The sequence below is a fragment of the Heterocephalus glaber genome, unplaced genomic scaffold (genome assembly GCF_053883595.1).
Source record: "Heterocephalus glaber isolate CG9 unplaced genomic scaffold, H.glaber_assembly_v1.0 deba00001561, whole genome shotgun sequence".
In the NCBI taxonomy this organism is placed as follows: domain Eukaryota; kingdom Metazoa; phylum Chordata; class Mammalia; order Rodentia; family Bathyergidae; genus Heterocephalus; species Heterocephalus glaber.
In genome coordinates, this window is record NW_028258349.1 from 481,904 (window position 1) to 507,007 (window position 25,104).

Here is a 25,104-nt window from a genome sequence, read left to right on the forward strand (position 1 = left end):
AATTGGATATCTATGCCTATTGGGCAAACTATATAATTTTTCAACTGTTAGAGAACCTGATTAAACATTGTGACTTTCATTTCCTATTTCATGATTTTCAGATGCTTGTTTATCGTAGAAAATGCCAAAAATCCAGCTTCACCTATGTCACTGAAGCACGGTAGAACAAAACCGTGAGCCAATTTGAAAAGTTCACAATGGTGTCTGACAGTTATCAAGTATTACTATTTCCAGAAATTAAAAATATTTCATGGTTTCTGTGAGTTCACTATGTGAGGACAGTTTGAGAAGCCAAAGGCTTTGGACAGACCACTAACATAGTTTAATTTCTGTTAGAGTACCATAGTCTCATGTGTATGTATAAGTGTGTTGGAAACTGAAAACCCAGTAAGAATATTACAAGTACCACCAGGTGAGAAATGATGATGTAAACTGAAACACGAGTAAAGGAAACGTGAGATATTTAGGTATGGTCACCTGCAACTTTTGATAATCAAATCCAAATGGATACAAGGGAGTCAGGGGTTAATGGCATAAGAGGGTGGATGAGTGCCTTTTCCAACATGAGCAAAAGTGTAGTCACTGATGCTATTGACCACAATGTTTTTAAATATTTGATCATCATATGTGAATTTAACTTATTTCCCCTTATGAGCCTATATTTTATCTCATGCATGCAAAACATTATTATGAAAAAGTCCATTAGGCTTCACCAGAATGCCGAAAGGTTAAAAACACCTCTTGGTTATTGGATATGCAAATCTGAAATTCAAAAGAAACATTATAAATGTAATAAAAATGTACATAAATTTGCTAACAGTTATATGAACATTTAATTCCCAACTGACTCCAGTGATATCAATAAAAATTTTCCAAAAGGAGTATAGAGGTTGGGATGTGTCAAGAAAAGCAGCCTAGAAAACAAACATTTATGGGGTAACAGAACGAAGCTCTCTGGGAGAATAAATTTAAAGGAACAAATACTAAATTAAGACAACCAAGAGAGTAGTGTTTCTGAGACAAAGGGGGAAAAAGCATTGGACAGACAAGTAGGATTTAAGGAAGACAAAGATGAATATGCAGCCATGGATCAAAGCCATAGTGCCACGATGGACAGATTCACAAGAATTGCACAGGTTTTCACAAATTTGGTTGTGAAAGAGCGAGCAGTGAATAATGATGGAGATAGGTCCAGGGGGGTTAAAATGTTAGATATGTGATTCAGTCATGTTACACGTGTTACCCAGTCTCACAGGCAGATTTTTCTATGGGATTGAGATTCATGATTAAAGAGAAACAAGGAAGGGTCAAGTATTCCTCCTTGATAACTTATTTTTGCTGCTCCTTTCATTCTGGATCTTCTCCTGTCATGGGAACCTTTAACAAGTTTATTATCTCTGTCAAACACTCATGATGCTAAATATTAATAGGTACTGAGTCTCAACGATTGTCAGGCACTATATTAATAACTTTACATATTTTAACCTATTTTCATCATAAAAAGGGCAATGGCATCAATGAAGACATAGACTACCACACTCAAACTTTCTCTTTTAACTAATTACATTACAAAGTGTGGTATAATGGAAACTCGCCTGACTTCAGTATAGCGCACAGTAAAAGTCAAAGTTTGGTCCAGCTATGAAGATCTTTTGGGGATCTTCATAATTACTTTATAAAGCAGCAGTAAGAATATCTATCTAGAGCTGCTTAAGAATCAGATGAGAGTCAACCACAAAGCTTAGGACACAGCCAAAGCCCAAGATTGCCATAATCCTGCATGTCAATAAGGTAGCAAGAGCCATGATAATAACAGAAAGAAAACATATTAATTCAAAGGCAACTATTTTTATTTTACTCCAAAAGGTACATACAACAAGGGACAGAGACACAAAGAGGTGTGTAAGTGCATAAGGATTTTAACTATAAATTTAAAAGAAGCTACATCTTATAAAACTACTTATAAGAGTTTATAAGAACAGATTGAAGCAACATTATTTGGTATTTCTGATACTTCCATTAGCTTTAACTTAACTATTCCCTTCCCAAGCAAAAATTAGGAGGATAGCAAGCTATTTACAAGATGACATGTAATTGTGTTGATCAGGCTGACATTCTGAACATCCTCTTCTTCAGTTCAGCAGCTTTCTCGTCTATCCTAGCATAACACTCCTCCACTGCCTTTTCAATGCCTTCGTGGTATTTCTCCACAGCAGTTTTCAAGCTTAGAAATATTTCCTAAATGGAAAATGAAATAGAATAAGAATTATTCCACGTGACAGCCTCGTTTAAAAATGAATTACAAGAATTCCAACAGTTTCAGTCAAATTTATTAACAGTATTTTAAAACTCAAACTCATGCAGACACTCCTGCAAGTATGCTTATTTTTATAAAAAATTCATTCATAAACAGTATGAACACATCAAAAAGCCTGCTACTTAGAGAAAACAAAGCAGAAACGTGACAAGAGCCAGGATTCCAAGAAATTAGGAACAAATACTTCTAATAATCAGGAAGAAATTTTACTATGAATCTTTCCATGTTAAACAAGGAAAATACCTACTTTACTGCAGATAGCTATAAACCTCTGCAACTGATCTTAGTCATTTAAAAGATATGTAAGTACATTTAATAAGTAGGCTACAGGACTAAAAAATATATTAATACCTTCAGAGTCATTTTAATAAGCTGATCAGGTAGTTCTACTATAAGCAATAACACACTTTCATATAAACCTGTATGGATGTGCTAAGAACTTCTTAAAAGCATGTAGCAAATTTTACAGATTGAATAAAATAAGAAACAAATTAGCCTGTATACATTTTCTTTTATTTATCAAATGTAGTATCCTTTTATTATGCATTCTCCTTAGACAAAACAATTCTCAAACCATGATACAATAAATAGAGGCATTACAGAAAGTTACAGAATATATTCATCACTGAAATAAAACAGCAACCCTTTTCCAGTGGGACATGAAAAGTAGTATACTGGTACAATGTTCTCAATTTTATGTGCATCTCCTATTAAATTTGTCCTAAACCTATAGTTTTGCTACTATTTACATCAACTCTAGGGTAGGTATTAACTGATTTTGAATATATTACATAGATAATTCAATTTACTACGAATTTACAGTGTTCCAAAAAAGAACACCATTTCAAGCACCTCTGCCACCTATGAAAGTTTGACAGCTATTATTTGTAACTCAATTAAGCATATATATGTATCTATATATGTGTATGTACATACTAAACTCTCCAGAAATCCAAATGTAGTTATTAAACCCTAATACAGAGATAGAAGAGTGTGTTTACATTTCTAAGATCTAAGCAAGCACCAAATTACTACATCTATGTAGTAGGAAAATAAATCAAAAAATTTTGAAAGCTTTATTTCTTAACTCTTGTAGGAAAAATAAGGTGAATTAGTTGCTAGCTTGTGTGAATGCCACTTAAAAAAAATCAGCACATTCAGCAGCTATAGATCAATTTAAGTTTCTAGTTTTATTGGGGTGTATGTTTATTCATACTCAAAAGAAAGATGAATAAATTTGGTAGAAAGATACTACTTGCAAGAAACTATCAAAACTAAATGTAGCTAAATAAAGACATACAATGTATAGATATATGAACTAATCATTTCAATATACCCAAAGGAGCACTTTTTCTCTTGAGAACAAATATCCTCTCAAGGAGGAGCCAATATCCAGACAGAGCTGTAATAAATGAAGGCAACAGGAAAGCTGAATTCCAGTGACACATCCACAGAAGCAAACAAACATGAAATCCTATGTCAGTCCTCACAAAATGTTTAGTGGTCAGAGGACACACCCTTCACAAATGCTATATATAGTTTACAATTAAATTCTATATTTGCATGGAACTTTTTAATGCTAATTACACTAATTCTCACGAAGTCTTATTATGATCATCTCACTCAAGTTAAATATAAATCACTGGTAGAGCATTTTCCTGGCATGAACAAGATCCTGGGTTCTAGCTCCAACTCTCTCTCTCTCTCTCTCTTTCTGTTTAATATGATAATACCTAGTTGTATGTAGCTATTTAAATTTAATAGAATTTAAATCAAATTCAAAATATAGTTCCTCACACAGGTCAAGGGCCCACATGTGCCCAGTGGCTACAGTCAAACAGTAAAGAAAAATATTCTCATTATTGCAGGAATCTCAACTGGCCAGTGTTGGTCTAATTATCTGTTTGCAAATCAGAGAAACTTAAGATTATATAATATCCATGGAATTTACAGCCATTATAACTATTTATCTCACTGGTATGTTCTAATTCATCAAACAAATATATTATTGAGTACTTTCTACAGACAGCACCATAAACAGTATGATAGCATTATGGAAGATGCAATTTATGCTTTCTGTCCTAAAGGTACAACCAGATCACCAGGTCAGACTGGGCAGAACTGATGTGAAAGAGAGAGGAGTGTTTTAACAGATCATAAATTCAACACAGATCAGGGTAAGATGTTGCTGCTAAAAACCTAATCGAATATTAAGCTTCATTAATGGAAGCATTGTGATTTCAAGCTAGTCACACCATCATTTTGGAAACCTGTGTTTAATACTGGGTTCTATTTTTTAAAGGTATAATGACAGGAAAAAAAAACAGGGTAGAAATGAATCTGAAAATTAAGCTATAAAGGATGGCTGGAAAACTGCAACTAAACCTAAATAAGAGAAGACTGACAGACCCATGATTATTATCTTCAAATGTGTGTGGGGCTGTTAAGTAGAAGAGAGTATAGATTTGTTCCAGAGAGAAGATCTAGGTTCACAAGGGGACAGAAATTGAAAATTTCAATTTGAGTAGCCATGAGCTTTGTATCATTAAAGCAGAACCCATCAGTGGTTCTCAAAAGCCATGCTAAAAATAAGATCCAAGGTCCCCATTGCTGCAGATTGTAATTCATTGTATTTGGTTGGAGGGTTATTTATTTAAAACTTCCTCACCGAATTCTAATACACAGCCAGTGACAAGAAAGACTCTGTGATAGATGACCTTTGAATCTCACAAATATTTATGGAAAAGATATTACATGTATGGCATCATTCTAGGCGTGGTTTGACAGGACATGCTAAGATTAACACCACATAATTGCTGAAAAGTTTTTAATATTATGGTGAGACATACACACACAAAACTAACAGTAATGTAAGATAGGCATAGGTCAAATTTGGGTTAATAGTTGGTTACTGTGCATTAATAATGCATTCATTGTAACTAGACCATGTGATAACAAAAAAACTTGTTGATTTGATTTAGTTAAGAAGTAGGATTGAATAGTTCCTAAAGTATTTCTACTCCCCATTCTAGAAATAAACACATAATCCAGTTAAGAAGCAGGAAAAATAATTTGAATACAGCAAAAGAAAAGGAAGGACAGAAAAAAGCAAGACAGGATACTGAGCAGAGTAAGGGAAATCGTAACTCTTTTTTAATTTTCTCTTTTAATTTCTTACTTTTCTTCTTCCAACACTTCCCCTATCCCTGTCTCTCCTACTTTTTAAGATAGTCTTGAGGTAATATTCATTATGTATATACCTAATTACAGGTGGAAGTGCTCACAGTGTAGTCTCAGGGAGATGAGAGTGCTAGAGAATGGGTAAGGGGATCATGACTGTGGCATTTTTTAGCACAGTTCTAGGATCCCTGCATACTTGGTATGGATGAGGGAAGACTGTGACAGGAAAGTGTTTAAATGGCTATCAGATACCAAGGTGTTTCAGAAACCTTGATGCAAAGTGTTAATGTAGGCAAGATGAAGAACAATGTGAAAAAAAGAGGCCAAGAGATTTTGCATGATGAATAGTTACTTTTATTTCTGGTAGAGTAGTTCGGGTAATTGTTCTAACAGAAAAACCTTGAAGATGTAAGTCAAACCTCAAAAGCTGAGGGAGAGTGGAGATGTAATAAATGTGTGAGGACTAGACTCTTTGAGACATTGGCAGTTAAAAGGATAGAGACAGGTAAACATTTTATATTTGGCATTATACTGGCATTTTGAAAGATGTAAAAAGCAAGATGCTTATTTTTACTAAACAAGATCATTTAGAAAGCAATAAAATAAAAATACTGAAAGCAAGCAAAAGGTAAATAAATATAGCAACATGAGATAATTAAAATAAAAATATTAAATGTCTCATAACACAAAGGGACAAATCTAAGTTTTCTTTTTCTTTCCTTTTTTCCAGTTAAAAACTCAAATTCATTTAACATTGCTGCTTGGCAATACTTCTGAGATCCTTTTATCAAGGAAAAAAATGCAGTTTCATTTTAAAGGAATTACTTAAAATCACTATCCAAGTCCATTTACCTAATAAATTCAGAATCTGTATGGAACAACTACTTTTACTACAAAGAATGACATTTACTATATGCTGTCAGGGGAAAAAGACAAGTACGAGAAAAGCAATGGAGGAGATAAATATGCAAACTATACAGGATAACAGAAAAGGTGCTGTAAGTGGAAATAAAAGCACAGGACCTGTGGGAGTCAATCTCTAATACAGAGATTCCAAAAAAATCTTCACAATGAAGGTGACATGACTTACCTTTTAAAAGTCATGGTATCAGCTGAAATTAATTTTTCTTTTTTTTTTTTGGTACTGGGGATCGAACTCTGGTCCTTGCGCTTGCAAGGCAGGCGGCAAAACCACTGAGCTAAATCCCCGGCCCTGAAATTAATTTCTTACAAATACATACTCACCTGCGACTTCAGTTTCTCCCTTTCAGTGGCATCTTTTAGCTGCTGAATTCCAAATTTAATTTTTTTGATCTCTTGATTAATTGTGGTTACTTTCTCAAAGACAGCACCTCTTTTTTCTTGAACTTTATTGCAATCCCTAAAGGAAAACAGAAAAAGCTAACAAAATTCCTAAGCATCTAAAAAGGTAAACAATTCTAATTTTGATTCCAAAGTGACCTATGTGTCACTGTGTATTGGACAAACCTAAAAACTTTTCTCAAGATTTAAAAGGAAAGGAATGAAAACCCCAAAGTATGGTGCTATAGTGACATCATGGCATACAGTGAGCTCTTTCACTCAAGAGCTTTTCTTTAAAATGGAGATTTTAAAGTTATATTTCCTCAGTTATGCACATTTACGTACTGTAGGTAGGAAGACGAATCAGTACAACATTTTTACAATGTGGTTTGATAACATAAAACCTTTAAGCTTTGCTCTTTTTCTTCATCTGCGTGAGGGTATGCAAAGGAAACAATCTCTGATAACCCTTTCAGGACTGATGGAATGACATCTTAGACAGATCTGTGGCACATATTCTAAAAACACACTTGTAGCACTGAGATGGGAAGTATTCTACCACGGAAATACCCTACAACATACTGGCTAAAAACAAAACAAAGTAAAAGGAAACATAACCTCAATGTTTAGCAAATTATTAATTCTTCAATAAAAAAACAGCACTTTTCCTCCAAACTACTAATTTAAGAGACCAGCTGTGCTCTATGACAGACCAACTGATTCATTCTAGTGTAATTCTGGGCCACTGTCTCTCAGTTGGACTGAAATAAGTAGCAGCATCACAACCCTTTGAAAAATTATAAAAAGAAACTGGAATTATGGTCTAAAAAAGGAAAAAAAAAACTGAGTAAGTAAAATATCCCTAGACCTAGACAGAGAATGATAGCTACCATAACTCATTTATTTTTGTCACCTAAAGGTAGAATGCCTTACTGAGAGAAGAGTACTTTAGAAATCCTGGGGGGAAAAATTATTAACTTTTCCTAATTGCTTTCTAATATACCAAAATTCAAAACGAGTTCATACTCTATTACTGTTCGTTTGTACTGCTTAATGTCCTCATGCTTCTTATTTATTTTGAATTGTGCCGTGGCAAGTTTTTCCTTTTTCACAATCATCAGTCGTTTGAATGAATTTTCTTCAGTCTTCAATTTCTTCAGTTCTGACTCATCACTCTCAATTTGATCCTCCAAGTTCAGGCTCTGTATTTTATGAGAAGTATTTAAAGTCAATATAATTAAAATTATAAACAAGATGCAAGTTTGGGCTATAATAAAATACAATTTTGAAATGGGAATACAAAAAAATCCAGACGCTCAAAGCAGATGACAGAAAGACACTAGGCGTACTGAAAAAACATGAACAAGTTCTACCATGTTTTCTTTCAGTAAGTATTAGAACAGAGGGACATATTAAGATCAGCTAAGAGGCTAGGGTTGATGGGAATAGGGTCTGAACTAAGTAAGAATAAAGAGAACAGATTCAACCCTAGAACAAAAGCAGATCTCACTCTTTGGTGATTCTTGATGGCAGATAAGGAGACTATGTAATGCGGAGAGAATAACTCTGGCAATCTCACCTTCTAATCTCTACTTTTCTCTAAAACATTTATCAAATGTTACTAGTGATGATGAGGATGGTCTGGATTTAATATAATTAAAAGGTGAAAAATGATTTTCAAACTTGTACCCTGAAAAACTCTCATTACCGAAGGCAGAATCTGTCATAAACTTTAAATCTCTTCATGAATCCTAGGTACACTGTTGGGCATTAAATTGAGATTTTATGCTTACTGATTATGTAAGATCATTTCCAACTGTTAAAAGAAGTTTTAATAGAACTTACTATTTTCCAAAATATACATGGCAATGTACTATGTTAGTTATTATTCATTGGATCTGAAGGCTAAAATTGGTTTTGTTATTACTATGTTTAAAAAGAAAAGTGTCTTATTTCTTAGCACACATTGGCTCATCTATTATACTGTAGATTAATCCTGTTTTTCTTTAGAACAATAGTCACAAAAAGTGAAAACAAATCCAAAGAACTATAGTAAGTAATTACATAATAAAGACATAAAAATTCCACACAATACAAACCTCCTTTAAGATACTGGTTAATTTTTCCCTATTATCTGCAAGGTCCTGGATTTTCTTTTGATATAACTGCACCTCCTGCTGACAGGAAGGCAGGCAGTCAACTGAGTCTCTATAGATTTCATACTTCTCCATCACTTCTTGCTTTGAAAGAAAAAAAAAATAGAGATCACAGTTTGATACTTTCCTTTATGAAACGGCAATAATGTCAATTTGTTTGCTCTTAAATAATTTCTGCATTTAAGACTGAAAGCTTAAGAGCAGAGAACAATTAAGTTTCTAGGTCAGTAACAAAGGACTGCTACTGACATGTGTCTACTCACATATAATTATGCTTTTTAATTGCCAGATATCCTCGAACAAAGAAAAACTGCCATAATTTTACTAACTTACTCACCGAAATACTTTCCAAAGGTTATCCACGATGCTATTAAGAGTTCATTCTAATTCTCAAACTACTTCTGATCACTCCTGGACACTCATATTACCCATTTATAATCTTCTTCTTCATTTGTATGACACCTATTACTACAGCTAATTCTTTTAAAAAGATTAATTCTTCTGAAATCACAAAATGAACATATATTTACTACAACTCTGCAATAGTACAAAGACTTCTCCCTTTGTCCGCACTAGCCCACTCCTTGCCCTCTCTAATTAACCAGTTGGATTGTTCCTCAGTGAAGGGCCTAATGCTATTATTGCTCACTTTTGTTGCATTTTTCTTAATTTTTAAACACTTTTTGCATAAAATGGATATAATCCCTTTACCTGTCATATGTACGATGAATTCTGTACATTCTAATATGTGTACTTTCCTCTGTAGTTTGTGGGTTTCCAAACTTACTTTTAAAAATCTTTCACAGTTCAAGATTGTATAAATGTTCTTCTAAAATTCTTAAATTTAAATTTCCAATCAATGTAAGAATTTATTTGTGTAAATGGTGCAAGGTATAGAACCAATTTTTCTCGATGAATAGCTAATTTAACTAGAACTGCTTTGAAATAAACTGTTCATTCCCCATATATACTCAAAACTATTTCTGGGCTCTCATTTCTGTCCTGGTGAATTTTGTCATCACTGCCGTCACCTTCTTTTTTTCCTTCTTGTTCCAGGACTGGAGACTGAACCCAGGACCTCACCAATGAAAGGAAAGCAATCTACCATGGAGCTACATCTCCAGCCCTTTTTCTTTTATTGAAACACAGTCCTACTAAGTTGCCCCATCTGTCCTGGAATTTGTGATCATCCTGTCTCAGCTTTCTGAGAGGCTGGGATTACAACCTTGTGCCACTATGTCTGGCGATTTTTGTGTGTTCTTATGTGATAATTTTAATTACCAAGAAAGACCTACATAACAAACTCAGGTGTAAATTAGAAAAATTGTTTAAAAGTTTAAAAACACTGCCTCAAAAAGAATGTTAAATTGTCTACCACATTTAATTTTGTCCCATTTTCCTCAAATTACCTCCCACAGTAACTCATGACTTTGAGTGTATCTTCCTCCCTCCAGTCTTACAGAATTGATGTATGCTGTGTATTTTGTCTTAAATTTTCTTCATGTGTGATTTATTGGGATATCTTGCTCATTTTTCAAATGTTAGCACAAATTTTCACTTTCTTTCCTCTTTCATCAGATTCTTCCAATACTAAATTAGACTTTCCCATTACATTATTTCAAAGCACTCTACACGTCTCCCTGTCTTTTTGGAGCTACTTTTTAAGCTAGATTTTAATTTCTAAAGCACAGCAAAATTGATCAGAAGGTAAACAGATTTCTCATATGCCACCTGCTTCCAAAATCTATGCACATCATATTCTCTTTCATAATACATATTGTGATTATTTATAAAATTGTTTAATATCTTTATTTCTTTTAATGAAGTAACTCAATCTCATGAAGGCAAAGCAGTTCTGCTTTTGGCACTAAAAGCAAAGCCCCCAAACTCTAACATAATTGAACAAATTTCTTGAAATTATAATTTTTTATCCCATATACTAAAGAAGAGCTATAAATTAGATAAGATCAAAAAATAAGTGAAGGGAAAGAGAAATATAGATAATCTAGAAGTCAGAAAATTACCAAATGACTAAACAAGAATTTGCTAAAAAGAAAAGAGATAGAAAAGCATTAAAATAAAAAGGAAACTCACCCTGGAATTTTTAAGCTTCTGCACGGTGTCTTTCATTTTTTCTTTATAATTCTTTACCTTCTCTGGAGAATCCACAATTTTTGTCTTTAAACTCTCTTGTACTTCTTTCAAAGTAACCACTGACAATTTTAGTTCATTCTGTTGAAAAACATTTTTACATAATAGATAAGATAATAAAATGACTTAGCATTTCAGTAACAGAAAAGAACAAAAACTTAAGTTCATGTTTGCAGGAAGTGGGTGGAGGGAGAGGTACGAAACTCTGACCTCATCACACACATCTTTCTACAAGCCAAAGGTTAAGATTCTGAGCCTGACATTCAAGGCCTTAAGTGATTACAGTATTTCTGTTCTCAGTATATCATCCTAGAATATCACATCGTCCTAGTCCTGCCTGCAAGCTGAACTTCTAGGGAATCCCTGAAAATCCCACTTCTGTTTCCTCTACATTCTTTCCTTCCATTAATAATACAATTATTGTACATGCAATAATATAATTATACATTCAATGTGTTTCCAAATGAATTGAACTACCTGGAGTTGTAAAGTTCCCCTTGTTCTCTGAGTACCAAAGCAAAGTAATAGCACTGTGGTGGACTGATTAATGGTCAACTTGTAAAGCCCAGCTGAACTGAATCAGCATGGTATGGGTATGGAGGATCCACCCGAGGATTGTTACCAATAGCCATAAAAAGAGAACTGGAGGGGAAGATCTTGGCTTGTTGATTTGCAGGAGAAGCTTGCTGCGGATGGTTTTCCTGATGCAAACTAGAATGTTCTCATCGGAGGAGGAGCTTGGAGCCTTGCTGTTGCTGGGAATGGCTGCTATTTTCATCAGGGGAGCTCTGATCTTCACCGTGAGCATCACTTCCTGGCTCCAATGTGGATGCCTCAGCTTGGTGGCAGAAATCCTTCATCTCACTGGCATAGATTTTCTGGCTTCCACCCCTGGCCTTTGGGCCTTCTGGGTGCAGATCCTCAATATGGACAAGTATGAGACATTACTGTGGGCTCTAGACCACTGGCTGGACTCGAGGAGGACATTGCCTTGGACTCTAGGCCTTTAGCTGGACTTGTGTGGGAAACTGCTGAGATTTAGACCCTCAGTTGAGTACTTTGGGCTTCTAGTGTGCAGTTAATTTCATGCACTCCTTTGCATTTGACTCTTTGTGTAATTATCATAAAATAACCTTATAAGTTATGTGTTCTGTTTTTAATGTATTCCCTTGCCAAATCCTTCTGACTACAACAAGCACTAAGAAGGTGCTCGATACTTGCTTGCTGAATCAAAACAGATTTCTTTGTTCTTCTGAATTTCAAAAGTGAATGAAACCTACTATATGAAAACAGGGCAAACACTTGAAGACATTATAATGGAAAAGGACTTTTTTGGACATGACTTAAAAAGCACAGGAAATAAAAGCGGAAATAAGTCAAAAGACTGGGAGAAAATATATACAAACCATACATCTGACAAGGGGTTAATATCCAGAATACAGAAGGATCTCCAAAATCTTAATGGAAAAAAAAACCCAAATAAAAAAATGGGCAAAAGCACCTAAACCAACATTTCTCAAAAGACATAAAAATGGCCAATAGGTACATATGAAAAAAATGCTAAACATCACCAATCCTCAGGAAAATGCAAACAAAAATCACAATGACATACCACCTCACTCCAGTAAGAAAACCAATTACCAGAAAGAGAAAAGATAAATGCAAGGGAGAATGTGGAGAAAAGGGAACGATTGCACATTGTTGTTGAATGTAAAGTGGTATAGCCATTATTGACAACAATATGGATGTTTCTCAAAAAATTAAAAATAAGATTGCCATATGATCCAGCAGTCTGACTATGGGGTACATATTCAAAAGATATACAATTAGAATTCTGAAAAGGCATCTCAATGCTCAAGTTTATTGCAACTTTATGCACAAGAGCCAAGAAATGGAAATAATCTAAGTGGCCATCAACTGTTGAATGGCTAAGAAAATGGAACATATATATAACAGAATACTATTTAGCAATAAAAAAGAATGAAATCCTGTCATTTGTGAAAACATGGATAGAAATAAAGATTAATATGCTAAATGAAATAAGCTAGGCCTAGAAAGAAAAATATTGGATGATCTAACTCATGTGGAATATAAATAGTTAATCTCACAGAGTTTGAGAGTAGAATGGTGGCCACCAGAGGCTGACGAGAGAAGGGGAAAGACAAACAGAAGAGGCTAATCATTGTATACTAAATTATGGTTAGGACCAAGGTCTGGTGTGCTACTGCACAGTAGGCTAACCATATATAACAGTTATGTACTATATATTTCAAAAAGTTAGGAGGTTCCTGTATACTCACCATAAACAAATGATAAATGTTTTAGATAGATAGCTCTAACCTGATTTATACAATGTACAATGTATGTTTGTATCAAAACATTACATAGTACCCCAGTAAAATGTATAGTTTTTATGTTTATGTATCGGTTAATAAAGTTAAAAAAAGAAGCTAAGTGCAGTAGAGCACATCTCTAGTTCCAGCTATTCAAGAGGCAGAGGCACAATGACTGATTGAGTCCAAGAGTTGAAGGCTAACCTGAACAACACAGCAAGATCTTGTATCTTCCAAAAAAAAAAAAAAAAAGTAATTTTAGGGAATTAAAAGTAAGAGAGGTTTTTTTTGTCATGCTCCATAGTGGCTAACTGGAACCTCTAGCAACAACAAGGTTAGGGACAGCAGTGGTGCTGAAAGTAGTGGGTGGAACAGCACCCCTCCTGTCCTGCAACCAGCAGATGCAAGAAAGGGATGCTGATGTCTGGGATTTAAGCAGCCTCAGGCAGAGGCAGGACCAGGAGTGGAAAGTCAGCACCCTTTCCCTCCCAGAGATTGAAGCAGGAAGAGGAGCCTTGGGCTGACTCTGCAGCATTGGTATCTGTGACAGTGTTGCTCAGAGCACTCCACCTGAACTGAGACAAGGCTTGAGAAATCAAATCGAATCAAAATAAAAAATAGAAAATGACAAGACACGGAAGAAAAATGGAACACTAGAATTCCAGCTCACCCAGGACAAGTTCAGGGGACAAGGAGATAGAGGAAAATAGAAGCCCCCTACCTGAATTTTCTGAAATGATAGCAGCAGAAGTAAACAAACAGATGCATGAGGCTATAGAAAAAATTAAATCAGAAATAATTTCCCAGGTAAAAGGAGATGACGATCAAAATGAAGGACTTGCTCAGTAAATATAGACACAGATAAAAAAATAGAGGAGCTTAGGAAAATGATAGAAACCATGAATGCCCAACACAGGAAAGAAATGTAATCCATGAAACAAATTCAAACAGATATCAAGGAGATTAAAAATTCCATTGAAAGTATATGCAACCCTTTGAACCAAGGTGAGGACAAAATGTCAGATCTAGAAGACAGGATTGCAGATAATGACCATGAAAAGAGTTTTTAAAAATAGCAAGGCACCATGAAAAATCAATCTAACAGCTGCAAGATGAAGCAAAGAAGAACTAAAGATTGGTTGGAGTCAATGAGAAAGCAGGGGATAGTGCAAACTCCATAAAATACCTGTTCACAGAAGTCATGGCAGAACACTTCCCCAAAATGGAAAAAGAATTTGACATACAATAAGTGAGACATATAGAATTCCAATTAGCCATGACCAAAATAAATCTACACTAAGGTAAATAAAGATTCCAGAAATTCAGCACAAGAATAGAATATTAAAAGCTGTGAGAGAAAAGAAACAAATCATACATAAAAGAAAGCACGTCAGAATCACAGCAGACTTCTCAACACAAACCCTAAAGTCAAGAGCTTGCAGTGAATTATTTCAAATCCTGAAAGAAAACACATTCAACTCAGATTGATGTATTCCGCAAAACTCTCAAGATCAATGGAGAAATAAGAGATCTCCATCACAAAGAACAACTGAAGAAATTCATGTTCAAATTCTATAAAATGCTCTAAAGGATATTTTAGAAAGAAATGACAAAGACCAAAATTCCATCAATAGAAAGAAGCTACCAGGCAAAACAAGCAATTACGGAGGGAAAAGATAGGGAACCAACAACAGGAAAATAGTATGACAAGGATAAGCCAATATATATACATCAATTATAACTATTAATGTAAATGGTCTCAATTCACCAATCAAAAAAAAAAAGACTAGCAGAATGGATCAAGAAACAATATGCTGCAAAAATCACACTTCAAAAGAAATTCATAGACCGAAAGTGAAAGGATGGAAAACAATACTCCATGTGACAGGAACCCAGAAAAAAGCAGGGATAGCTGTCCTATTTACAGACAATGCAAACTTCAAGCCAAGACTGATCAAAAGAGAAAAAGAGGGTCACTACATATTTGTTAAAGGAAAACCCCGTGAGGAAAAGATAACAATCATAAATATATATGCACCAAATATTGGCACACCCAATTATATAAAAGAAATATTAACAAACATGAAAAATCAAATAAGCACTAACACAATTGTGTGTGTTGTATTTTTTGGTACCAGGGATCGAACTCAGGACCTTCTGCTTGCGAGGCAGGCGCTGGAACCACTGAGCTAAATCCCCGGCCCAAGCACTAACACAATTGTAATGGGGGACCTTAATAACCCACTGTCACAAATAGATCAACTAGACAAAAAAATCAACAAATAACAGAACTGAACCAAATCTGTGAACAAACAGACTTAGTAGAAGTCTACAGATTGTTCCATTCTACAACATCAGAGTACACATTCTTCTCAGCTGCCCATGGGAGGTTCTCCAAAACAGACAACATACTAGCTCATAGAACATGCTTAAGTAAATGCAAAGGAACTGAAATTATCCTACGCATATTATCAGACCACAGTGCAGTGAAATTGGAAATCAATGGCAAAAGAAACCACAAGAACTTTGTAAACACATGGAAATTAAACAGCACTCTCCTGCACAACCAATGGGTCACAGATGAAATTAAAGAAGAAATTAAACAATATCTAAATTAAATGACAATGCTGATACAACATACCAGAACTTATGGGATGCAATGTAAGCAGTCCTATGAGGACAATTTTTAGTGGTGAACATCAGGAAAAGAGTGAGCTCAAATAAACAACTTAATGTTGAACCTCAAATTCCTAGAAAAAGAACAAGTCAAGCCCAAAGCTTGTAAAAGGGAGGAAATTATAAAGATCAGAGCAGAAATTAATGCAATGGAATCTAAGAAAACAATGTAAAGAACCAATGAATTGAAGAGTTGGTTCTTTGAAAGATTAAATAAAATTGATAAACCCTTAGCTAACCTTTTCAAAAAAAGGAAAGACAAGACTCAAATCCATGCAATTAGGAAGGAAAAGGGTGAAATCACAACAGATCCTGCAGAAATCCAGAAGATCAACAATACTCACTTAAGAGAAACTTTATTCTAATAAGATGGAAAACAGAGAAGAAATAGACAGATTCCTAGATACATATGAATTACCAAAGCTGAATCAAAAAGATATAAAAATTCTAAATAATCCAATATCAGTCAATGAAATTGAATATATAATTAAAATTTACCAACAAAGAAAAGTCCAAGCCCTGATGGATTCACTGCTGAATTTTACAGGACATTTAGAGAAGATCTAATGACATTACTCCTCAAACTCTTTAATGAAAATGAAAGGGAAACAATACTCCCAAAGTCATTCCTGAAAGCAAGTATTACCCTGATACCAAAACCAGAGAAGGATCTAATCAAAAAAGAGAACTTGAGGCCAATCTCCCTAATGAATATAGAAGCAAAAGTCCTCAATAAGATACTGCCAAACAGAATGCAGCAAATTATCAAGAAGATTATACACCATGAACAAGTAGCATTCAACCCAGGGATGCAGGGATGATTCAACAAATGTAAATCAATACATGTAATACACCATATTAACAGAGACAAGGACAAAAATCCCATGGTCATCTCAATAGATGCAGAAAAAGCATTTGACAAAGTCCAACATCCATTCATGATAAAAAACCAGAAAATTAGAATAGATGGCCCTTATCTCAAACTGATAAAAGCCATGTCAAACAACAGTCAACATCATACTAAATGGACAAAAACTGAAAGCTTTCACTCTAAAACTAGGAATAAGATAAGGATGTCCACTATCATCACTCCTATTCCATATAGTTCTAGAAACATTAGGGGAAGCAATTAGACAACAGAAAGAAATAAGAACAATAGATAGGAAAGGAAGTTAAACTATCATTGTTTACGGATGACATGATACTCTACATAGAAATCCCAAAAACTCCACCAAAAGACTTCTAGATTTAATAATCAAATTCAGTCATGTAGCTAGATACAAAGGCAACACTCAAAAATGAATAGCCTTCCTGTACACAAATAACAAACTTACTGAGAGAGAAATTAGGGAAACCATGCCTTTCACAATAACATTGAAAAAATGAAATACTTAGGAATCAGCCTAACAAAGGAAGTGAAAGATCTTTACATTGAAAACTACACTATTCTGAAAAAGGAGACTGAAGAAGATATCAGAAAATAGAAAGATATCCCTTGCTCATGGGTAGGAAGAACCAACATAGTAAAAATGGCCATATTCCCCGAATTGTTATACAGATTTAATGCAATCCCAATCAAAATACCAATAGCATATCTCACAGAACTACAGAAAACATTCCTAAAATTCATTTGGAACCAGAAGAGACCTAGAAAAGCAAAAACAATTCCAGGCAACAAAGCCAAAGCAGAGAGAGAGCAACACAATCCCTTACTTAAAATTATACTACAGAGCTACTGTGATAAAAACTGTGTGATACTGGCAAAAATGCAGACCTGAGGATTAATGGAACAGATTAGAATATGCAGAAACAACTCCAAACATACTCAGCCACCTTAGCTTTGACAAAGAGGCCAAACTCCTTCACTGGAGGAATGACTGCCTCTTCAATAAATGGTGCTGGAAAAACTGGCTTTCCATATGCCCAAGACTAAAATTCAACACATATCTCTCACTGTGCACTAAACTAAAATCGAAATGATCAAAAATCTAAATATTAAAACAGAAACACTAAATCTGGTGAAAGAGAGAATAGTTAGAACACTTGAAGACACAGGTGTAGGCAAAGACTTTATGAACAAAACCCCAATCCCAAGGGAAATATTACAAAGAATCAACAACTGGGATCTCATCTTATTAAAAAGCATATGCACAGCAAAAGAAATCATCAAAGAATGAAAAGACAACCAAGAGCGGGAAAAAATTACCAGCTGCTACTCAGGCAAAAGACTAACATGTAGAATATATCAAGAACGAAAAAAAATCAAATCATCCAAATTTAATGGGCACCTGAGATGAATACACACTTTTCAGATGAAGAAGTACAAATGGCAAATAAATATATGAAAAATGTTTAACATCACTGGTCATTTGAGATGCAAATTAAAACAACACTAACATTCCATTTCACTCTAAAAAGAATGGCTATTATCAAGAAATCAATCAATAACAAATGCTGGTGGGTATGTGGGGATGTGATCATTATGCATATCTAAATTGTACCAATAAACTTAATTAATTAAAAAAAACTGAGAGCAATCAGAAATCCTCTTTAAATCTTGCTGCAAGTTTGAAATCACATTTTAAAAATTCATGTTTCCTTCCCAAATACTTGTTGATATATTATGTTTACACTGTTTTTGAACACTATCATTCTATAAACTAACATGGAAGATTTCTTGGAAATATTAAGTAAAATAATCAATTCACAGACCAACATACATTGCAAATACATCTGTATAAAAACAACAAATATATTTTTACAAAATACATCAAAACAGTGTCACACAATTATGTGAATTGTACATGTGCACAAAATGTTATAGAAAAAGGAGAAGAATGTCACTTTGAGGTGAAGTGGCTGAGACAGGAAGCCTTTTATATATATTTGATGGCTCTCTATACCTCTCTTTGCATGTGATTATTGCATGGCTGGTATAATTTATCTAAACTTTTTAACTTACCAAAAAAAGGGGATTCCTTACCTTCTGATCAGTTAACTTAGGTAAAAACTAAATGTTTGAAATAAGGCATTTCTGTTGTTTCTCTGTAGTCTCTTACTTTATTCTTAGAATTCAGCAAACTATATTACCTACTCTCTTTTAATATTCTACAAAATTAGGGGTCATTTTCCATATAGTAGTACAGACTTTCATATTTCTTTTATAAAAAGCTTAAATTTGATATTAATCATTTTTAAAACCCAGTTTTCAACAGAACAGAAAGAAGTGAATAATAAAGCTGATCCATAGTGAGTACTATTCAGATGAAAGCATTTGCCAGTAAAAGGAATGAAAGAAAAATTAGGGATCACTAATTCCTAAGTAAATTTCAGATAGATACAAAGGAATATTTTAAAATTATAGGGAAATGAGCACAATACAAAAATAAATAATCTCATCAACAGGACAGGTCTTTCTCTGCGTAAGACTAAACTCAAAACCCATAAAGACTGTATCTATAAATTTTAATACATAAAATATAAACATCTATTTATGAATTTGAAAGGCAAATGGAGGGCTAATATCCCTAGCCCATAGAATTTCTTTAAAAATAAATATAATAAAGAAGATACACAAACAGCTCACAAAATAAGAAATAACAAATCACCAAGATGGTAAAATTCACCAGAATTCAAGGAATCAAATTAAAATGAGGTGCTCTTTCTTTTTTTCCTATAAAAGTAACAAAGATTTAACACAAATCTAAAAACATTTCATTTTAGCAAGGATGTCACAAATAGGCCATGCTCATAATCTATTGGTAGAATGCAAATTGGCATTTTTCTCAAAGTTAGTTTGGCAACATGATTCAATTTTACATGTTTTTTTCTTTTGATCTCATAATCTTAAATTTAGAAATTTATTATATGATAAAAGGGAGAACTGATGAATAGAGGTATATATAGCATATACATATATAAATAAATAGATATTAAAATAGAAAAAATTAAAATTATATTCATGTGTATGTATATATTAACAAATCTGTATGTATACATTTATTAAAATAGCAAAGAATTAAAAGTAATACAAAAGTCAATAGGGGACCAAAAGGATCTACGTTATAGTACATACATATATACAGACATCCAATGCCTCAACATGTATGCCCACAAAGATCTATTTGAAACTCATGATAACTATTTATGGTGATGCTGCTATGTCAGAGTTGAGACATACTGAGTATAATATCAGTTACATAAAATTACACAAATATATGTATATTAAAGAAGTAATCTATGATATAGTCTGCCAAAAAAATGTAGGCACACTCTAGGAAAAGAAAAACTTGTATAAATAGTTTAATAGTAAATTTACTGAGATATCATGAAAATCTTAATGTGCATGTGGACAACACAAAGCAGTCAATTTAGCAGGAGTGTATTAAACTATTTATACAAGTTTTTCTTTTCCTGAAGTGTATATACATTTTTTTGCTGGACTCCATACATATCAGATTGTAGGGTTAGAAAACTTTTATTTTCTCTATACATTTCTGTGTTTTGATGTTTTTAAAAACTGATATATTTAAACTGAAAAAAATTAAGACAGCTTGATTTTGAAGGAAAAAAGATTTGACTATCTTAACACACAGCTAAAATATTCCTCCACATAGTACAGTTCAACTTTAAATGATAATTAATGGAAATGATGCTTACCAAACGCTTAGTTTTCTCTGAAATATCTGATTTCTTTTGGGAATTTCCTTCTTGCAGAACTATCTAAAGAAAAAGTAAACAAATGTTTTATAATGATTCAAAACTGAATCATGCACTGCTTTCTCATAAAATAAAGGTAAGAAAGAAGAGTTAATTGAGTTAGACCAGATAATCTCAAACTGTTCATGATGCCCCAGGCCATAATATATAAGCATTCTTTTATTAAGTAGTTAAATCCAAACAATTGCATAATTCTGCCCTAATAATGCTACAACCCTTTGATAAAATAACATATATAAAAATGAAAGAAGGAAGTTTTAGTGAATTGTTAAACAATCACAACTGTTACTAATTAGATGTGTACCTATTGGGTGTTGCATACATTTACATACCTTGTAATCAGATACGACACAGAAATTCTCATTTCGTCTTATGATTTTCACATAGTACTTCCTTTTTACCATGGCAAATGCCAAGACCACAGCTTCAAAAAGATACAAAGGCAAAGTATAATGATCTAATACTAAAGTTGTGAACTACCTTGAGTTAATGGTTCAGGAAGTACGTATACAAGAGAAGCTGAGACTATTATTTCCTTGAATTTTAAAATATCATGAGGCACCTTTGAAGGTTTGTTGCAGCATCTATGTTAAAATAGAGCAGAGAACCCTAAAAAGTTCTATTCATTCAGACTGCACATTAACTTTGGCAACAAAAACCAACCATCATGATTCTATATGGTTGAGAGAAGATGTATTCAATAGAGAAGATACATTCATATAAGGGCATAAATAGGTATAATTTTATTTTTAATTAAACATATATGCTCTTATGCCCATTACATGCCCCTATATAGTTGTGACATTATTTTAAATTCTAAAATATTTTATGACAGACACCGTTTTTTGACGAAACTCCTGATTCAATGATTGCTGCAGCTCCTGAATATCATCTGTAAGTTGCTTGAATTCTTCTTGCTCTTCAACGGGAACAGAGCTAAACAAAGTAAAATCAATTAACATTTATCTTATTCTTAACCTTGAAAGACCAAAATAAAATCTCTGCCATCAAGTAACTTTGATGACCATCTACTTTCTCATTTCTAAATTATATACCTTGGTATGAAGGCCATTTAAAGTGGACAACCAGGCCTCTACTAAGACAATAAAATTGAGTCGAGCTCCTTCAATTTTCTTTTTTCATTAACAAATTTTATTTTATCCCATTTCCCTCTGAAGCTCCCTCCCCTCCCATGTACAAGCTTTCTTTCCATTTTTTCCTCCTATTTTCACTTTTTTTCTTGTCCCTTCCTTCCTTTCTCCCTCCCTCCTCCCCTATTCCCCTTCCCATTTGAACACTTTCTTTCCATTTCCCAACATCCATTATAAACCTCAGCCTTTATTTCCACATTCAGTTTTTCACACCAAAGAAACAATCTGGTATTTAAACATGTGCGTCCGATTTATTTCATGTAAGAGTATGGTCTCAAGGTCCAACCATTTATTGATAAATGTCAAAGGTCATCCTTCTTTATGGCAGAGTAGTACTCCATTGTATATAAAAACCACATCTTCTTTATTCACTCGTCAGTTGATGGGCATTTGGGCTGTTTCTAAGATTTAGCTATTACAAACTGTGCTGCTATAAACACGGGTGTGCAGTGTGCATATATTGCTATGGTATGGTTTTAATTCTTTCAGGAAGATACCAAGAAGAGGTATTACTGGGTCAAATGTAACCTCTAGTTTTAGTTTTTTGAGAAATCTCCACACTGATTTCCACAGTGGTTGTACCAGTTTACACTTCTCCTAGCAGTGCAGAAGGGTTACTCTGCCCACAGCCCCTCCAGCTCCAGCATTTGTTATTGGTTGATTTTTTGATAGCAGCCATTCTTTCTGGGGTGAGATGGAATCTCAGCATTGTTTTAATTTGCATCTCTCAAATGACCAATGATGTCAAACATTTTTTCATATATTTATTTGTTGTTTCTCATTATCAGAGAAGTGTCTTTTTATTTCAGATGCCCACTTTTGGATTGGGTCTTTAAATTTGGGGGGTCTTATTTTTTGAGTTCTTTGTATGTTCTAGATAATAGTCCTTTATCTGAATAGCTGGTACAATTTTTTTCCCACACTGTGGGTTGTCTTTTCACCCTGTTGGTGGTTTCTCTTGTTGTGCAAAACCTTTTAAATACAGGTCCCAGTTGTTGATTCTCTGTAGTATTTCCCGTGCAGTCTGGGTTTTGTTCATGAAGTCTTTGCCTACTCTAATGTAATCAAGTGTTCCACGTATTCTCTTTTCCAGCAGATTTAGTGTTTCTGTTTTAATATTTAGATCTTTAAACCATTTCGATTTTAGGTTAGTGCACTGTGAAAGATATGGGTCTAATTTCAATCTTTGGCATGTGGAAAGCCAGTTTATCCAGCACCATTTATTAAAGAGGCTATCTTTTACCCAATGAAGGTGTTTGGCTCCTTAATTGTCAACCATCAAATCTATGTATTCAGCCCTGTACATCCCTACCCTATCTAACTTCATTTTGAAGAAAATGAAAATATCATTACTTCTCCTGTTTAATGTTAATTTCCCTGGTTCTCAGCTGTTACTAATGTATCATCTAGACTTCTGTTTTACTGGTCCTTCTTAAAGGCACATACATGTTTAATATGAATTTCTTTCATATGAATGCTCTAACTTTAGTGTTTGCCTATCTGATACATTAGCCGTCTGTTTTTATTGTTTTGTAAATTCTACTTTTAGTCTTTGCCCATATTTCTAATAAGTTACCTCTTTTCCTCTTAGATTGTAGGAATTCTTTGTATACCAGGAATACTACATGAGTTTTATTATTAAGATTTGGCAATATATTATACCATATATGCTGCAAATATGTATCTCCTAACTTGTCACTTTTGACCTGGTTTATAATAGTATCTTTTACTATGATAAGACTCATCCCCAGTCTTTTCAGCTTTTTGTTGACTGCAAAAGCAATTTTTATCAGAGACAGGTCAGAGAAGCTCTCACCTGCAAGAAACAGCCTCAAAGACATCAACAAATCCTTCTGATCAAAAATTAGTAGTGATGATCTTCAATTTAAGATGGTTCTACTTAATGATTTTTCAACTTTACAGTAATACAAGAACAACAGGGATTCAGTAGAAACTGTACTTCAAATTTTGAATTTTGATCTTTTCTTAGGCTAGCAACAGGTGGCAACACTGGGCATCCAGCTTAGCTCCAAATAAGCCAGGTGATCATGAAGATAAACAACTTTTCTCCACAGTACAGTGTGTGGCTAAGCTATGTTGTTCAGCAGGTTAGATGTATTAAATGTTCTCAACTGAACAATACTTTCAACTTAGGATGGATTCACCAGGACACAACTCCATTGTACCTTAAGGAGCTTCCACATATTTAAGGAAGGCCAAGAAATCATAACACTTGAATGATTCTGTCCCCTATGTAACCTCTGAGTCCAAAAGAAAATACTGTTGGGAAGAGTAAAAATTGTTAACAAGATTAACTGATCTGAAGTGAAGGAACAAAGAATCCAGAGAGTTGTTGCTCATCCAGATAAGATAAATACTTCAGATATAATTTAGGCAACTAAGTTAATGACTTCAAACAAATCAGGTTAACAAAGTAAAGAGAATGAAGCCAAAGATCATATAATTAAGAGATAGATTATGAAAAACTTGTTTTTTCCTTTTAGAAAAGACAAACAGATATTCTGCCATGTATTAAGGAAAATTAAGAGACAAAGTGGACTGCAGGGTTATAATATATTGCTAACATTTCACTCAGCATTTTGAAATTGCATTTATTTGTAAATCCCCCACTTACTCAAGTCTCTCCAATTTCATTAATGCCTCCTGGTGTGCAGTGTTTAGCTGCTGCATTTTGTCCACAGAGGATTTCTATTAAAGCAATTTTAATAATCACATATTAGCACTTTTCAACATGAACAGGGATGAATTTGTTTCACAAATAGCACAGACCACAAAATGTTTATTCATTCTATAATTTTCATCATCAGAAGTAAGAAATTTAAGTAGAGGTGACATTTGAATTAAGAATTTCTTTACTTAATACAAATGTTGAGCCCTTAACTTACAGTCACTCTACTAGGTGTTGGGAATTCCCAAAAGGACCAACTTACAGTTTCAGAACTTCAGTAGTTCTGTCTCTTTGAACAGTGAGGTATGAATAGAGTCACTAGCCAAACAAAACTGTGTATGTATGTGTATTTAGCACATGTATGTGTAACCTGTACAAAAGAGTTTGTGATGCTTATGAGGTATGAACTTAACATGATTTGTGTAAAAAA

The 25,104-nt window shown here is 33.9% G+C and overlaps 1 protein-coding gene across 4 annotated transcripts in view; it reads right to left on the reverse strand.

Annotated features, from left to right (window-relative positions):
- Positions 1–1,832: 1,832 nt before the first annotated feature.
- Positions 1,833–25,104, reverse strand: part of Nuf2 (NUF2 component of NDC80 kinetochore complex) — a 62,663-nt gene continuing 39,391 nt past the window's right edge. For all 4 annotated transcript variants that reach the window (XM_087190855.1, XM_004865177.3, XM_021244626.2 and 1 more), the window contains exons 7-14: positions 24,621–24,694; positions 21,674–21,770; positions 20,775–20,837; positions 11,050–11,187; positions 8,899–9,039; positions 7,826–8,001; positions 6,743–6,878; positions 1,833–2,238 (exon numbers count right to left, since the gene is read on the reverse strand). In XM_087190855.1, the coding sequence (XP_087046981.1) occupies positions 2,104–2,238; positions 6,743–6,878; positions 7,826–8,001; positions 8,899–9,039; positions 11,050–11,187; positions 20,775–20,837; positions 21,674–21,770; positions 24,621–24,694 (960 nt within the window). In that variant the 3' untranslated portion in view covers positions 1,833–2,103. The remainder of the gene's footprint in view (positions 2,239–6,742; positions 6,879–7,825; positions 8,002–8,898; positions 9,040–11,049; positions 11,188–20,774; positions 20,838–21,673; positions 21,771–24,620; positions 24,695–25,104) is intronic.